Below are 17,559 nucleotides of genomic sequence, written 5' to 3' on the forward strand. Positions count from 1 at the left end.
GCATCATAACTTGGTTCAGATCAGGTCTCGGTTTAGACAGATTCAAATTACAATTCTACCCCTGACTAGATTGTCTTCAGGGTTAGGGCTGCGGCCTGGCATCAGCGCATTCAAATGTTGCGCTCAGCGCCATAGCTGCTCACTGTTTTCAACTCTCACGCCTCATTGAGACAGTGCTTCGATCCTCAATCTAGACGATAATTTCTGAATCAGAAGGCAGAAGCTGTGTATCTAAGTGAAGTAGTGAACTCAGAAGCTGCGATTTCCTTGTCTCTCAGTCTTCTGGTAAAGTTAATTTTCTGAATTTCACTACGCCAATTTGACCATTAAAGCTTTGTGTGAGAGTAGGAATTGGATACAGTATTCAATGCCTGTTTGGATTAACTTTTTTTAGGTGATTTTGATTTTTAAGCACTTTTTAAGTTTTATAGGCGTTTGGAAAACTTAAAAATTGCTTTTAAAAGTAGGTATCATGTACGATTTTTATTAGTAATGGCGATGATCATTTTTCTTTGTGGACAATTGGGAAGCTTATATTAGCTGTAATCTGTAAAGCCACCTTTTTTTTTTTCAATGACAAGGAAACCCGCAGCCGCTACCTTTGGCTGCGCATAGGATAAAACCCCCGCTCATATGCAATAGCTCGCAAACCACATAGGAAAGGTAACCCGCACTAGGCAAGCCCAGTACGACGAGTTCGACCCAGAAGGCAAACCCCTTGCTTTCAATGGCAAGGGGTTTCGAACTTGAGACCTCCAACATGGAAGTCCCAAGCCCAAACCACTGGGCCACCCTTTTTGAAACCAAAAAAAGTTGTATTATAGAACTACCAGTTTACTCAGCTTAAGGAAGATAGATGGAAACAAGTAAAATTTTGTCATCTTTTTTTCCCTGGTGGAGAATATACTCGAAAGTCGAAAGAACAGTCACAACCTGACTGAGAACAACTATAAAGGCTCAACATTTGGATGCCAAAAGCTATAAAAAAGAAAAAAAAACTGGAAAGAGAGAATCAAATCTTCATATCAAAAAGAAGGATACAACATGGGAAGGAACAAAACTTCGGCTACTTTATACCAAAAGCTTATAAATCATGAAGTGTATGTCAAACCAATCGGGGAAAACCTTGTAAACGATCACATTTTATTCGCTGTTGTAGTTCTGTAAGAGCTAGCTTATCCTTTATTCTTCATTGACACACGATACCTTTTTGAATTTTTTTTGTGTATCATAAGAAGCACCAAATCAAACATTGTTCTCTCATTTATTATGAGGATTAGATGAAATTTTAATTTATTTCTCTCATAAGAAAGAATAATAATAGAATTTGAATACTGATTTTTTGTTCATAAAATATATCCTAGTCGGACGAAGAAATGCTGACATGACTCTTGTTGTTTTGACTTTCACAATTGCTCAAATATAAGGAGATTTTAAGAAGTTAACAAAATTGATGTTCTGAAGCACAATAGTAATGCACAGGGTGATTGTAAGAAGAAGGTGTCTTGTTTACTGTTTAATACGTAATACATTTGCTGCATTATGTCATTGATTGAAGTTTATGGGGCAATGTGACATTTATATATAAAGTTGTTGTACAATGAAAAAAGTAAGGTTTTCCTTCGTCATTGTTTTACACGTTCTTTTTTCTCTTTTCAGCTTTTCTCCTTCACTTCTTTCCCTCCTCTGTGTATCGTCTGCAATTCTTGGTGTTGTCACTTTCTGCTGCGCTGTATGATGGAAAACCAGTCACTTTGTGATGACAACATGGAGGAAGCAGAGTATATATTGCTTGATCTGGATGACCTTCCTTGCGAAATTTACATTCCCCCAAATGCACCATATGTTCTCTCGGTATGATCCCTAGTTCACCTTTTTGTTTCAATGTTTTGATGTTCTTATAGATTCAAAACTAAGTGATAACCCTTTTGGCCTTTCCTTTTATTTCTTTTGACTTGTTAGGTACTCATTGCTTCTTGAAAACTATTGCAATTGCTTTGTTTCTTTAATTTTGTAACTTTTTTTTGCAGGGTCTTGACACATTGAACCCCATCTTGACCATCGATGGTAAAATCAAGCTGGTGAGTTGGTGTTTCGAGGCTGATTCAAGTTCATTTTTGTTTTTAATTTTTCAATCATGTTTACAGAATTATAATATATCTCCTTAGTGAGATTAGTTGTTCGTGTGGTAATATTCGTATAAAGGTATGTATCTCCTTAGTGACATTAGTCATTACAGTGGTCAGTCATCGTGATCCCCGCTGACATCCTTACACCCCAAAAGGCCGCCACACTTACATCAGTGACATTACACTCACTTTATTGTCTAGCTATTTTTTGCAAAATAGACAATAATGCACTTGAATAAAACTTTATGGCTGATAGGTCTCAGTCCTCACTCCTCACAGTTTTGTCTTCCATTCGTGTGAGGGTTTAGACAGATTGTATCCATTTCAACCCCCTTGTTATTTCTGGTGAGTAGTTAGTTGAGATCTTTCTAGAACAAAAGAGTTGGTGAAGGGAAAACAAAGTAGATATAATGGAGAGTGGGTGTAACAATTGTGGTTATACACTCCAAATATGTTGTATCTTTTGATTATCCTCACATGCATAAGAACCCCCGTTGGGCAATTAAGCTGATTAGCCCATATGTTATTTTCGTACCGTAGAAGTGTGTTTATCTCAACTGTTGTTTATTTATGTTTTGCAGATTGGACAGTATGATGAGACTATTGGCACATGCCTTGTTTTTTATGAAAGTGGTAAGCCATGTTCCTCTCCGCAACATATTATAATAGTAAAAGAGAAGGAATGAGCTACTTTTCTGATTACTTTAATCTAGCTTCAACGTTTGTGGTGGTGTTCCATCTCATCCCAAAAAATATTTTTAAAAAATAAGAGGGAGTTCTTCATTGCCTGTTTCTACCATACAAAAATGTGCCTGGGGTTAGAACTTGATTCTTTATAACTGAACTACAGTTAGATGTTTTTTAGGGCTGTAGATAAGTTTACTGTTTTCTAAATTTGGTTTTCTGGTGTAGTTCTGACTCTGGGCTGCCTCCTGATATCCAAGAATGATAGTTTGTGACAACATTAGGCACATAGTAGACTGTGAACCAGGAAACCTGTCGTTTTAGGTTCATATGAATGGAGTATGATGTTTTTTCTGGAACCTGTCCTCTTAACATGATGTGCATTCGACACAATGGAACATAACGATAGGCGGGGGCCTTCAGAATTTTTTAGTCCACGACTCCTTGGCACATGTCTTTTTTCTATTAAAACTTACATCCAGTATTTCTAGTTTCATGATTTTCGCATATTAGTTGGATGATATAAAAAAACAAAAGTTCTTTAAATCATTCTGGAATTTTATCACCAAGCAAACATTTTTGCAGATACACCTCCGGTGGTCCATGAAGAGGCGGGACCTTCTGAAGCTAACCTTTTCCCAGGAAGGCCCACGTTAGATCCTAAGCAAACCAAGTCCAAACAAGTCAAGCCAGCAACACAGCTTCAAAAGATACTTAAATTCAGGTTGTTGCAGAATAATGAAACTGAAGATGCAAGAGAGAAGCCAAAAGAAGATTAGGTAACCGAGTGTTTTATTAACTTAGATGCTACTACTCGAGAATGTACAGTGGAGTCGAAACAGAGCTATTACGACATAGCAATGGTGTAGCATGGATAATACTATCATTTTTCTTTATTAGTACTAGTATATGTTAACGATGTAGTTGGTTGAGAACTCAGATATTGCACAATGAGCAGCAACTGTATATGGCAGATAGAATCAGTTGGATACAAAAGGCTATTACTATATAATTTTCTCCTTTTATTATTATTATCGATGGAGCTCTCATGCCCTTGTTTACACAATTCTTTCATTGAATGTAAATATAAGAAAATACTTTGAAATCTTAATATGAAGTAAATGACAATTATGTTGTTTTGGTTTTCAAAATATGGCTATATCTCAATGACCTTGACCCTAACAAGGGTCGTGGTAGAGTGGTAAGTATGCGTTCATCTTTAACCAAAGGTCTCAAGTTTGAGTTCCTTTTGGGTTTGGAGTCACCTTTGTTAGGGAAAGAGTTTTATCCCAATGTGGGACTTCCGATGCGAATTATCGGACATCAGGTGGGAAATCAAAACACCCTATGTGGGACTTTCCAACGCAAATTCGGATCTAGTCGGGCTTCAATGTAGGTACTGGACATCAGGTGGGAAACCAAATAAACCCTTCCAACATGAATCTGAATTTAGTCGGCTTCAATGTAGGTATCGGACATCGGTGAGAAACCAAAAATAAAAAATGACCTTGACATATTATTTGTCCATTTTAATTTGTCAGCAAATCATGCAAAATTCAAAGTAGACAAGTAAAAATGAACGAGCAAATAGTTGATAGTACAAGTTATTTTTCCGAAGTCAAAAAATTCAATAGTGAGGATATCTGGGAAAAGGCGTAAATATAAAAAGGTTTAGTATACAAAAAGACAAATAAGCTAAAGTTTAGAGGATCTTACAGTAATTTTCAGAACAAAATCGCAATACATACTGTTGATGTTGGCATTCTCCGTGCATGCTTTTTAATATTTTAAAAAGCCCTAAAATAATTTATTCACTCAAAATGGCGAAGAACAAAAGTGGCCACCGTAACTCCGCCACTACACGGCGGCTGAAGATGTATAATTGTAGGCCGAAGCGTGATCGGAAGGGCAAAATACTTAAGCACAAGTATCAATCAAAGCAGCTTCCGTCAACACGGATACAACTAGATCCCCGATGGTTCAGTATGTACTCTTCCCAAAAAGTTTTATGAATGCATGTAGAATCTATTCGTTCGTCATTATAAGGTTAATTATAACTTTTAGGTTTTATATGTAATTTATGATACGAAAATTGGTCGAATTGACGATGTTATTAGTGAATTGGATCGCAGGAGCTGGGTGTATTTATGTTTAAATTTCGCTGAAAATATGTTTTGATTTTCTTATTGTTCAATTGCTATTATGGTGGATTAACTTGCTCATAATGGATACTTAGTTTTGTTTATGGAAGAATTATATGTGAATCGTCTGAAATTGATATGATTTTTGGGATTCTACAGTCAATACTCGGGTGATTAGTCAGGAGAAATCGGAATCCTTTAGAGAAGAGATTCAGGATCGGCTTTCAAGCAACTACAATATCATAATGAATGGAAGTAATTTGCCCATGTCCCTTGTGAATGAGCACAAGAAGGTATGTATAGTGTCTTTTCCTTGAGTCTATTTGTTTAAGAACTTGATTTGTTTGTCAATCTCGCTATCCGACTCGTTGTAAACCTTTGTATTGGTCCTGGGATAATTTCTTCTTATTGGGCCTTGGTGGACAGAGTTACTTGGTACGTGTTGGCTTAGACACATTACAACAAATTATTAGTGAGCTTCGTGTTATGTAATATGTATTGAATAGCTCATAAATAAGAACACGAGCTAGATGTTTACTTAACTTGTTTAGTTGGAATAACTTGACTTCATTAAATAACAATAACCAACTTTGATTCCGTTAGCTCCCTGATCTTAGCCTATTTTGTTTCTGATGTATTCGAGCTAACACGCCTCTTGTTTGTAATTTTGCATCATCTTGATACTTTTAATTATAACCATGTTATTACTTCATAAAAAATAAAGAGCACTAGCTAGATCTTGCTACACTCGTGCTTGATTCCCCTTTTACTAATTTCGTCCTCTTTTACCTTTGTAAAGAAAGGAAAAGTTCATCAACTTGATGACAGTAAGCCTTCTGCTAGATCAAAGAAGAACCACGCAAATCATTTTAAATCATTAGCCAAGAAGGCCGATACGCCTTAAGGTATGAAATGAGAATGCACAACATTAAAAGTTTATGCTTGTTGTTGACTTGTTTATGTGTATGCACTTTTGTACTGACAAAGAAAAATTGTTTCTAAGTATGCACTTTTAGAATATTAGATTGAAGCTTAAAACAAATAGAAAATATTTGAATTCAGTTGATATTTTATCATTCACTAATCAAAAATTCCTTTTGTGAGTCGAGGATCTATTTGAAACAATCTCTCTACCTCAATATAGGGGCAAGGTCTACGTGCATCTTACCCTCCCCAAACCCCACTTGTTTAATTATATTGTGTATGTTGTTAATCAAAAATTTCTTTTGCAGATTGCCCCTCCCATGATTCATGAAGATACAGACTCGATCCGACCTTTTTTTCCCAAGATAATTCAAGTGACAGGCCAACATCAGATTGGATAACTCGGATTTTAGTAAATTAGTAGATACTTCAGTTTATTCGAGAACTTTAGGGAAGTAAAAGTAGAGTCTTATATAAATATCAAGAAGACAACTATGGTACTTAGTTTTTAGGAATGTTTGGTAGAACAATGACTATTGACAATTGCTGTTGATTTTAAGATTTTTGTTGGAGAAATTGTTTCAGAGAGGTTTTCTGTGTTGATACATAGATTTGATAGAGGAGATTATGAAAAGGAGAAGCAAGATATTGAAGATTATGTAAAGAAGGTGGACAAGTTTATTTTTTCAGAAATTCAAGTCAAGGGGAAGATTTGTTCTTATCATAAATAGGTTTTCCTTTTAGGAAAATGTTTTGGATTGGCTAGTCCTTTTCTTGTAGGAAAAGGTTTAGGACTCTATAAATAGAGGCATGTTCCTTCTAACTTAATCAACATTCACAATGTAGTCTTAAGGGTTTTGAGAGTTTTGGTTAGGGGGAGAATTTGTGAGTCACAAGCTTGATATGTTATTACTTGTATGAACCTCCCATGTATTTCGAGTGAATTGGTTGAGGTTATTTATCTCTATATTTTGTACTCTCATGTTTATATAGTGGATTGCTCATCTCCTTTGTGGACGTAAATCGATTGACCGAACCACGTTAAATCTTTGTGTTTTTTGGTATATTTCTCGTTTGTCTTCTTACTCATGGTCTTTTGAGGTTTGCTTTGCTAGCTTCCGCATGACATCTGCTTATATAAGGTCCTAACCATAGGCGAATCCAGAATTTTAAGAAAATGGGTGCACTATTGCTTTAGAATTTCATTTTTTTTTTTTGAAAAAACGAGTGTAATTAGTTACTAAAAAAAATTGAAGTGAATTGTGGCTGGCTGGGATTGAACTCAGGACCTTGGTGTTAAAATCTGGCTGTCAAACCAGTGAACCATCCAACAACTTTAAGAACGGGCTCAACAAGTGTTTATTTAATATGTTCTTTAATAATTATACAAGTAATATATCGAGTTTAGTCAAAGTACCCGGGTTCGGCTGACCCAATTTTTACACATAAATTCGCCACTGGTCCTAACATAACTCCTCTATGAGTTGATTTTGTTTTCATTCTGAGTTTGTTTAACGTTCACTTTCCAGAAGTTCTTTTGGATTTTGATATCACTGTGAATTTTTTGATTAAAAAAAATGTGGCACGATTAGCTACGCACTTTTTATGTCCAACTTCGCAACATCATTGCCCGTGGGGGGATATGAGTGAATTTAGCAAATGTACGGTTATTTTGTTGGTTGTCGAAAACTTGATCAAATGGTCATTCTTAGCAACAAATTATATGTCTTACAATGCAAAATCCATATTGTGTACTGTAACACTTTTACTTGTGCCCGTCGTACGAGACTTGCTTAGTGTAATTTATCTCTCCTATGTGATTATACTTGAGTTTATCCAATGTGCTTTGAATTTCACTAAGAACCAAGACTCACAATCTACTAAGCTTTATATTGATTTAAAGTTAATCGTGACGGAAAGCTCAAAGCAAAGCCAACAGTAAGTCCGGAGCAGGAGCATTAGGGTAGGCATTGGCCACTGCATGGTGAAATTTAGCAAGTTGCCAGAAACCAACATCATCTACCCGGCAAGAGTTGTGCTCACCAGGTAAATCCGGAGAAGGAGAATTGAACTCTAGTCATGTTTCTTACTCGATTGTAATTTGTCCTTCATATTATTTGCTCCATGCATTGGTTTTACCGCTCAAAAGTTTATTAGAGCACTTCCCCATTTGCTTATATTATCATTGTTAAGCTTAAAATATAAAAAAATTACTCAACAAACAAACACTTATAAAACATGTTTTACAAAAGTATTTTCGGTGAAAAAGAAAATGACTTTCGTTATATCAGTCACCAAATACACTTAAATTGTTCATAATAAAGTGAATGATGTCAATTGAAGTGTATTTATTCGTATATCTTCGTTCGTAAATATATTTAAAGTCATTATGCATCCGAAAAAACTCTAACTCATCCTATCCCAAACAACATAACTCACCCCGCCCTATTGCAATCTCAACTCGAAAAAGTTCCAAATTTCTAATTATAGGAAGAAGAGCAAAATTGAAGAAAAAACAAATTAGTATATCACCCGCAAACAATGTAGCCCGCCCCGTCCTAAGGAAAAAGAGTAAAATTGAAAAAAAAACAAATTAGTATATCACCCGCAAACAACGTAGCCCGCCCTGCCCTAAGGAAAAAGAGTAAAATTGAAGAAAACAAACTTAGTATACCAAAACATAAATAAGCTAAAGTTAAAGAAGCTTAGAGTAATTTTCTAAACCAACAAATTCACACATATTGAAAAGCTAGGTTTTAGCTCTAACGCCTCCTCTTCTTTGTGGAGTGTATACTCCAAACCGGCCGAGACGACTGAGGTATAAACGCTAATCGCCGATTCCTAAACCCTAGTTTTGTTCTTCGTATATCGGAGATGGCGAAGAAGAAAGAGAGGTCGGTGAATGTATCGGGAAAGCCAAAGCATTCCTTGGACTCCAATAGGGATGTCAGCGCAGCCAAAAATGGCCGTAGCGCCGCTACTGTGCGGCGGCTCAAGATGTACAATACCAGGCCGAAGCGTAATCCTCAGGGTCACATAATTAAGCATGACTTACAATCAAAGGAGCTGCCATCAACAAGGATACAACCAGATCGTCGTTGGTTCGGTATGTTCCGAAAAGTTTCACACTTTTCACTTCTATGTTCTTACTAATTACAAAATATAGTCTTTTGCCAGCAGAGATAATTTGTAGTACTCGTGTAGTTTGTGTTTCTGAAGATTAATTTGACAACATGACTTAATTTAGTTGCTGAAATCTATTAGAATTGGCATTGGATTAGTGTGGAAGTGTTAATATTGAGGTGGAGGGAGTATTAATGATTAAATTGAGCTGAATTTTTTTAATTTTCATTGTTAAAATATCATCTTTGGTCGGTTAATGCTTCTTTCGTGTATGGCTGAACTATGTTCAAATAATTGAATTAGGAATTGATTTTCTGACTTCACAGGTAATACTCGGGTGGTCAACCAGAAGGAACTAGAGTTCTTTAGAGAAGAGCTCCAAACTCGGCTTTCCAGTAACTACAATGTTATACTAAAAGAAAGGAAGTTGCCCATGTCCCTTTTAAATGATCATCAGAAGGTATGGGAGGTTCTTTTTCCTTGGTCTTATCACTTAACAACTTGTTCTTATGTTCCTGCTTAATCACCGTGAACCTCCTTACTCTGCTATCGTAATTCTAATGTGCACTCATTATTGTATGATTTGGGAGCTTCCTGTGATACACACACGTTCTATTTGTGTGTTTGTAGAATAACTTGGCAAATTGAGGCTAAATGTTGTTGCTTTATGCTTGATACTGGATTCTGTTTGCTAATATTGTTCTCTTTTTCTCTTTTTAATTAAAGCAAGTAAAAGTTCATCTTCTTGACAATGAGCCTTTCGCTGATGCTTTTGGACCAAAAACAAAGAGGAAACGCCCCAAACTTATGGCATTAGATTATGAAGCTTTAGTGAAGAAGGTTGATGTGTCTCATGGTATGAATTGAGAAGTATCTCCTGACTTTTAAATTCACGTAGAAGTTGATCTTTGTTTACTAAGACACTTAAGTAGCTATTTTGCTTCAACAAAATTTTGTTTTGAATTTTTGGCAGATGATTTTGAAGACAAACATGGTGCTAGCACCTCCATGGATGAAAATGCAGATGGATTCAGAGATCTTGTTAGGCACACAATGTTTGAGAAAGGACAAAGTAAACGAATTTGGAGCGAGCTCTACAAAGTCATAGACTCTTCTGATGTCGTTGTTCAGGTTTGTTTCGTGGCTTTAAACTCCTGCTATTTCTAATATCTAAAATGGAGTATGTTATTTGATGTTGATTTTCTTCCAACTAAATGCTTTTCTGGTGAAAAATGCAAAAAAAAAAATCTCTTGTAGCCAAGTGTAAAACAACCACATCTTGTCCTGATTGTCTGTCCTGATTTTTTCCTTGTTGCTTATTTGGTGGACCCATGAAGTTCCAGTTAGTGTAGAAGATTGAATGTCGTTCTTACTTAGAGAAACGTGTTATGTTGTAGATTCTATACTTTGTGGTATGCTCCTTAATTACAGGAGAGTTCCCCATTGTTAATAAAATTGTTTACCTTATTCAAAAATCACCTGTCTGCTGCGTATGGACAGTGTAATGTTCTGATCTAGTTTTCTCTGTCTAAGGAGGAAAGTGGAGGATATTTTAGATGAAAGGGATACTGCTGGAAGTTGTAGCTTACTGTGGTTAACCTGGATTGCAGGTTCTTGATGCCAGAGACCCCTATGGTACAAGGTGCTACCATTTGGAGAAACATTTGAAAGAAAATTGCAAGCACAAACATATGGTCCTTTTGCTTAATAAGGTTTGCTATTATTATCAACATAGTAGACAGCTTTTTTTTATATATTTCCATTTCCCCCTTCGGCCTCTCCCTCTTCGAGCTGTCTTGGCTTCTTATTTTGGACGTCAGTTTTAACTTCAGGATTTGTCCCAATTGATAATTTCTTCTGCCTATATAGTGTGATTTGGTCCCTGCTTGGGCAACAAAGGGATGGCTTAGAGTGCTCTCCAAGGAATATCCAACTTTGGCATTTCATGCAAGTGTCACCAAGTCCTTTGGAAAGGTATTCTTGTAGTGTCTTCTGATCTTGCCCCACCTCTGAATACAGACATACACTAAGCACCATAGTGATTTGTAAAATTATGGCTAATTGTGCATCCATGTCTTGTGCCCCTGCGGGTAACTTTTTTCTGTTACTTATTTTGTTTTCTTGTGCCTTCAGGGTTCTCTTTTGTCAGTGCTGAGACAGTTTTCTCGACTAAAGAGCGATAAGCAAGTAATCTCTGTTGGTTTTATAGGCTATCCCAATGTTGGCAAGTCATCAGTTATTAATACATTGCGCACAAAGAATGTAAGTTTTTCCATATTTTATTCTGCCTTTTCCAGTCTGTTGTAATCTTCTTTGCTCATTTACTGAGACAGTTTGCAATTTGTCTCCTTGAGAATAGTCTTTTCCGTGATACTTGTTTGTTAGACATGATTGGTGAATTGCACAGTTTGTTACTTCAATTTTTGCTCTTATCTTAATGAGACTCTTTACCTGATACAATTCTTCCTCGTTATCGAAAAATTGCAATTGCCATTCAAGCTGTTCCCAAATTTGATTTTAGCTTATCAAGTGATGCTGTTTTTAGAAAGATTAAATGCGGGATAGTGAAGAGTAAACTTGATGTTCCAGACTATATTCATGAGTATTAGATATTTATACAGCTCTAGAACATAATTTCCTATCGTTTCACCTTCTCCGTTAATATTAAATAAAGGAAACTTGTTTTCTTGTCGGATAATGGCAGTTGCTGTTCTTGTCACCTGTACTTGATGTCTAAAAAGTCAAATCTTGTGAAATGAAATCTCACTTTGAGTACTATGCTCAGACAACCACATGCATTTTGATTTGGTCGTGGAACTAACCGTTGCTCCTTTCCTTTGGAATAGGTTTGCAAGGTGGCTCCTATCCCAGGAGAGACTAAAGTGTGGCAGTACATTACACTCACAAAGAAGATCTTCTTGATTGACTGTCCTGGTGTAGTTTATCAGAATCATGATACCGAAACAGATATAGTCTTGAAGGGCGTGGTATGTGTCTTCTACTTTGCTTTATCAGGCTTGTGCTTGTGACTTGTCTAAGTCAAGCTATAGTTCTTGGTTTATTTTGATACCTATCGCTTTACTTTTAGTTTCTCTTGCTAATTTAAGGACTTTGGTATTAAAAGGACTTTTAAGGCATAGGTGGCCTGATGTTACCTAGATAATCTTGCTTGCAAAATTTATGGTCCTCAATAGAGAAAAATTCCAGAGATGTGTTCTTATAGTGATTTGAGATCAAATATCCTATTGTGTTCACTTTTTTAAAGTACTTTTATTTTGTTTTCCTAGATGTGCTTATTGTTGGCATTTTTTTGAATTGAAAAGTTGGCCACGAGTGTTAATTTAGGCTACTAGGACAGCACTTCTATGACTGGCATACAAAGGATGATCTCATATAGTTATGATGTCGGAAGCATTTAGTCATGAATACATTTGGATAGGGAAAGATTGGAAACAAATCAATTGCAATGATGCTGTTGTGTGGATGCTGGTCTTCCCTACTTTGGAACTTAGATGATATTGCTCTGAAAGTGGTCCTACTCAAGCTATTAAGGAGGGAGAGGAGTTTTGGGTTCCTGAACTCTTGTCCAAACTCGCTAAGAGTTGTGCTATTGTCCTGTTTCCAGTTGGATATGTAATACACCATGAACTGGAACGTACTAGTATCAATAAAGAAAGATTTATCATCTGTTACCTTTATAAAAAAAAATTGAAAGATTTATCATATGATGTTGTTTAGGATATCTTCCCTTTATTACAGATTCCTTTGCCTCCTCTCTCAGTTGATGAAATATCTTCTTGTCTATTTCTCTTTGCTGTAAGCATGAGGTTCTTTGACTGACTACCTCAAAATTTGGGGTTCCATCTCCAGGTACGAGTGACAAACCTTCCTGATGCTTCTGAACACATTAGCGAAGTGTTGAATCGCGTTAAGAAGGAGCATCTTGAAAGAGCTTATAAGATAAAGAATTGGTAAATTTTCTTATCATTTGATTTTATTTGTAGATTTCATTAGTACTCAGCAGGACGTAGTTTGTTTAGCCTGCTTCCTCGTAGATAGAAATGGGAACACATAGTAGTTGTATCTGCTTCGTCATTTGTTCTATTATATATGTACATTTGGTCAATTATCTCACCAAGTAAAATGAGAATCATGTATGCTTTCGGCAGTTTGTGTTGACACCCCCAAAATTCCATATCTAGAATCTCTGTTTTGCTTAAATGATTTTTTGATATTCCAGGGTTGACGAGTATGACTTTCTTCAACAGCTATGCAAGTTAACAGGCAAACTTCTGAAGGTAAATTGAAAATTTATAACTTGATAATTATATTTTGTTATATTTATCATTCGTCTCTCGGGTATGATCTGAAGTGTTTTGTGATGTTTGTTAGCTCATATAGGACAATAACTTAAAATGATTCTTTTGATGTTCATTAGTTCATGTAGGACAAAGTGAAGCTCACTAGACGAACACACTTGGTAGTCAAGATTAAAGTTTTGTAGCAATTATTCTGTGCTATTGTTGGACAAAATAATTGAGAACTCAGTTGACCTCTAATTAGGTGTTAATTGTGAAGTAGCACTTTCAGGTTGAGAAACGATTTCCTAAATGAGAGAAAAATCGTAATGTTGCTTTGAACAGTACTGCCAGAATCCTTAGAGATAGCTGGTCTGAACAAAGAGGATGTTGACACCATAGTTGCACCAGTTAAAAGAAATTGCACAATGCGAGTATTTTTGGGTTTGGGTCAAAGGGTAATCTCAATCTTATATATATCTTTATTCTACAGGGATTTACGATAAAATCTGTATTTGTTATCAACACGTTTAGGGATTGATATATTTGGCCAATGGGGTTACTACAATTCAGCAATGTGCTTAATATCCTTCAACTGGGTGTATACTTTTCTTTTAGTGCTTATGGTTGTCCACAGAGTAGTGATTGACTATAGTTGGTATCTTTATTTGTGCTATCCAGGGAGGCGAACCTGACTATAAGACTGCTGCCAAGATGGTTCTCCATGATTGGCAACGAGGCAAAATTCCTTTCTTTGTTCCACCTCCAAAGCTGGATGATGAGCAAAATGAACTTGTCGCTGAGGCAGACACAGCCGTGGATAACGATCAGGCCACAGCTGCTCTCAAAGCTATTGCTGATGTCGTTTCATCACAACAACTGAAGGAAGTTCCTGTTCAGGAGGAACTATTTAGTAAGGCTGAGCTGTTGGGTGAAAATTGAAATGGACGGATCATCTTTTCTATATCATTCTTACATCTTTAAGTTTAGGTCCATTACTTTCCGAGAGTTTTCTAGTCCTAGTAGAGATTGATATGCGGGTCGAAAATATAGATATCTCGTATTTTGTTTTAATGTTTATTTCGAATTTTTTCTTATTTACGGAATTGAATTGGTATGAGCTTAAACGGAAATGATTCATAATGTTTATCTCAACTTGTTTAAGATTGAAGCTTTATTCTCTGGGTTTTCAGTGTCCCAAACATAGGCAGGTGAACTTGGAAAAGCCTATAATTGGAGCCTTAATTTAAATGTATATTTACAATTATAAGTATTCACTAATTCTTACATTATTTTTTTTACGACAAGGCAATCAGTCACTAATTTGTGTACAGGATAAATTTTGCTTTTCTATAATAGCTCACAAATTACATAGATAGAGAAAAGACATATTGAAGTTGTCTTGGATTTTCAAAAAATACTTTTAACTTTACAACCTGTCTTATTATTCCACTAAACAATTTTGAAGAGATAATATTATATTATTTTTTTATCAGCCCAATGTAATTTTATTTTTTTTCATTTTAAGTTTTTTCTTTATTTTTTCCCCTTTATATCCCTGCCTCTTACTTTTTGATTTCATCTTCCACCCCCACTTTCAAGTTATCAATATATTCATTTTCTTTCTTTTTCTTCACCTCTACTCTCACCCCACCCCCACGTCAAGTTGAACCCTTCTCTCATTTTTTTNGACATTGAAGTTGTCTTGGATTTTCAACAAATACTTTAACTTTACAATCTGTCTTATTATTCCACTAAACAATTTTGAAGAGATATTATTATATTATTTTTTTTATCAGCCCAATTTAATTTTTTTTTCATTTTAAGTTTTTTCTTTATTTTTTCCCCTTTATATCCCTGCCTCTTACTTTTTGATTTCATCTTCCACCCCCACTTTCAAGTTATCAATACATTCATTTTCTTTCTTTTTTTTCACCTCCACTCTCACCCCACCCCCACGTCAAGTTGAACCCTTCTCTCATTTTTTTTTTTCTTTTTCTTTTTCTTCTCCAGTCAAATTCTTTATTTTAGTGATTTTTTATTTTTTTAAAATCATATTATTTTCTCGACTTTATCGAAATAGATAACAAAGCTAATTATTTTTCTAAGAAAATTTTAAATTTTTAAAGGTATCATCAATTACTCCTTTTCATATAACTTTAAAATTAGAATGATAATTTTAAAAGAATCAATGAATTTCCGAAAATTGAAAGAAAAGACATATTGAAGTTGTCTTGGATTTTCAAAAAAACACTTTAACTTTACAACCCGTCCTATTATCCCACTAAACAATTTTGAAGAGATATTATTAAATTATTTTTTTATCAGCCCCAAATTTTAGGAAGCAAGTGTGTTCACACACCAATCATTACTTGACTTGTGTTAATTTAATTTAAAATGTAACATTTTTTTTCTTTACTTTTTCCCATTTATATCTCTGCCTCTTACTTTTTGATTTCATCTTCCACCCCCACTTTCAAGTTTTCAATCCCTTCATTTTCTTTCTTTTTCTTCACCTCCAACCTCACCCCAACCCCCACGTCAAGTTGAACCCTTCTCTTATTTTTTTTTCTTTTCTTTTTCTTTTTCTTCTCCAGTCAAATTCTTTATTTCACTGTTTTTTTATTTTAAAAAATCATATTATTTTCTCGACTTTATTGAATTATTGATAACAAAGCTAATTATTTTTCTACGAAAATTTTAAAATTTTAAAGATATCATCAATTACTCCTTTTCATATAACTTTAAAATTAGAATGATAATTTTAAAAGAATCAATGAATTCCCAAAAATTGAAAGAATTTAATTATAACCAGATTAAAAAACTATATGATACTTCCTAATCATCTTGAAATCTAATTGGTTTATCAAATTGTTCGAAATGTAAGAAAAAATGTATATAAAGTTTTAAAATTAAAGAGAGTAAAACTAATAGTAGTAAAAAAGAAGAAGGTGAAGCTGTGGTAAAAATGGTAACATTGAAAGTGAGAAGCTTCAATGGAGATGACAACGAATTTTTGAAGAAGAAAGAACAAAGATAGAGAAAAAATAAAAAGAAAAAAAGTTAGAAAAATAAGAAAATATAATTTATAATAAAATACTTGTAAAAATAAAATTATATAAATTATTTTAGGTTGCTTACTCTCGTTGAGAGAGTGCACACACTCTCTATGTCATATGGACAAAAGATGATATAATAATATCAGTTTAAAATTATTTAATGGGGTGATAAAATGTCACTTTATAATTTTATATCAAGATGTCTTTTTAAAAATTTAAGACAAATTCAGATATCACTTTATGTCTTTTCTCAAATTTCATATGACAAACTCGATCGAATAGACACGTAAGAGTTTCAAAAACTTCCCATTTGGGAGATTCAATAATTCCTACCTTATAAATGAGATGTGCATGTGCATCTAATAAATGCCAAGTATCCACGTCAACTAAACCCTAACCACCACAAAGGTTAAATGGCCAGAAATTTTAAAAAATTATAATTTTTTTTTATTTTAAAATAAATTGATATTTTTTTCATTTTTTAGTTAAAATGTGTTAAAGTTAAAAAAGGAAAAAATATTTTAGAAGGTAAAATATCATTCTGACTAAATTCTGACCAAATTTTCTGGCCAAAAGGATTTTTCCACTTCAAAATAATGTTTGTGCACTGCAGCCTGCAATGAATTGAATTGCTGCATAAAATTTTGACTTGAGTTTAATAAAGTGGAGAGAGATTTTTTCGACAACAACCCAACCGAGATGATAGATCACCTTATGATCGATGTGATTATCAGTCAAAGGACAAAAAGACAAAGCTTATATATCACCGATAATCTATTCAGGATTTCAAACTCAACGAGGACAACTAAACATGAGGCGGGTTACGCTCATTATGGAACTTAACTCAACACCTTACGGAGCGAGTTGATGACTCAATACTAATTTGACTCAGTCAATTGTGAATTACTAAATTTATAATCAAATTAATTATTACATATAACATGTAGTACTAATAGTAATTACTATTTGATTTTATTTTTAATATGGATCAAAAACTAGAAATTTAATCCATCTCAATTTGAAACTCCCTTAATTTAATTGTATCTGCACGTAGGGAGTAGGGACTGAATTATTATTTAATATATTTAATTGTGCCTAACATGCAGCTGTCCCTTCGATTTATTATATGTAACATCCTCAATAAGTTGAAATAGCTTGTTTGCTTTAATTAGTTTGTGATTTGTGTTAGCAAATAGCGACA

The 17,559-nt window shown here is 34.6% G+C and overlaps 4 protein-coding genes across 4 annotated transcripts in view; 3 read left to right on the plus strand and 1 right to left on the minus strand.

Annotated features, from left to right (window-relative positions):
• The window catches only part of LOC125875615 (ABC transporter G family member 9-like), a 188,696-nt gene extending 173,591 nt beyond the window's left edge, over nt 1-15,105 (minus strand). The window contains exon 1 of the mRNA XM_049556606.1: nt 15,100-15,105. The gene's annotated coding sequence lies outside the window, so the exon portion shown is untranslated. The remainder of the gene's footprint in view (nt 1-15,099) is intronic.
• On the plus strand, nt 169-3,918 carry LOC125875637 (uncharacterized). The gene is made up of 5 exons (XM_049556638.1): nt 169-285; nt 1,660-1,854; nt 2,031-2,081; nt 2,711-2,762; nt 3,399-3,918. Exons 2-5 carry the CDS (start codon nt 1,735-1,737, stop codon nt 3,590-3,592), a joined length of 417 nt encoding a protein of 138 aa, XP_049412595.1. The 5' UTR covers nt 169-285; nt 1,660-1,734; the 3' UTR covers nt 3,593-3,918.
• Nucleotides 4,634-5,858, plus strand: LOC125875638 (nuclear/nucleolar GTPase 2-like). Its single transcript, XM_049556639.1, has 3 exons — nt 4,634-4,796; nt 5,114-5,247; nt 5,754-5,858. The coding sequence occupies exons 1-3, from the start codon at nt 4,634-4,636 to the stop codon at nt 5,856-5,858; spliced, it is 402 nt and encodes a 133-aa protein (XP_049412596.1).
• LOC125875618 (nuclear/nucleolar GTPase 2-like) lies at nt 8,599-14,454 on the plus strand. The gene is made up of 11 exons (XM_049556612.1): nt 8,599-8,984; nt 9,328-9,461; nt 9,728-9,857; nt 9,975-10,132; nt 10,612-10,713; nt 10,871-10,975; nt 11,135-11,263; nt 11,848-11,988; nt 12,872-12,972; nt 13,242-13,299; nt 13,981-14,454. The coding sequence occupies exons 1-11, from the start codon at nt 8,753-8,755 to the stop codon at nt 14,239-14,241; spliced, it is 1,551 nt and encodes a 516-aa protein (XP_049412569.1). The 5' UTR covers nt 8,599-8,752; the 3' UTR covers nt 14,242-14,454.
• Nucleotides 15,106-17,559: the final 2,454 nt, after the last annotated feature.

This window comes from Solanum stenotomum, chromosome 9, assembly GCF_019186545.1.
Source record: "Solanum stenotomum isolate F172 chromosome 9, ASM1918654v1, whole genome shotgun sequence".
Taxonomy (NCBI): domain Eukaryota; kingdom Viridiplantae; phylum Streptophyta; class Magnoliopsida; order Solanales; family Solanaceae; genus Solanum; species Solanum stenotomum.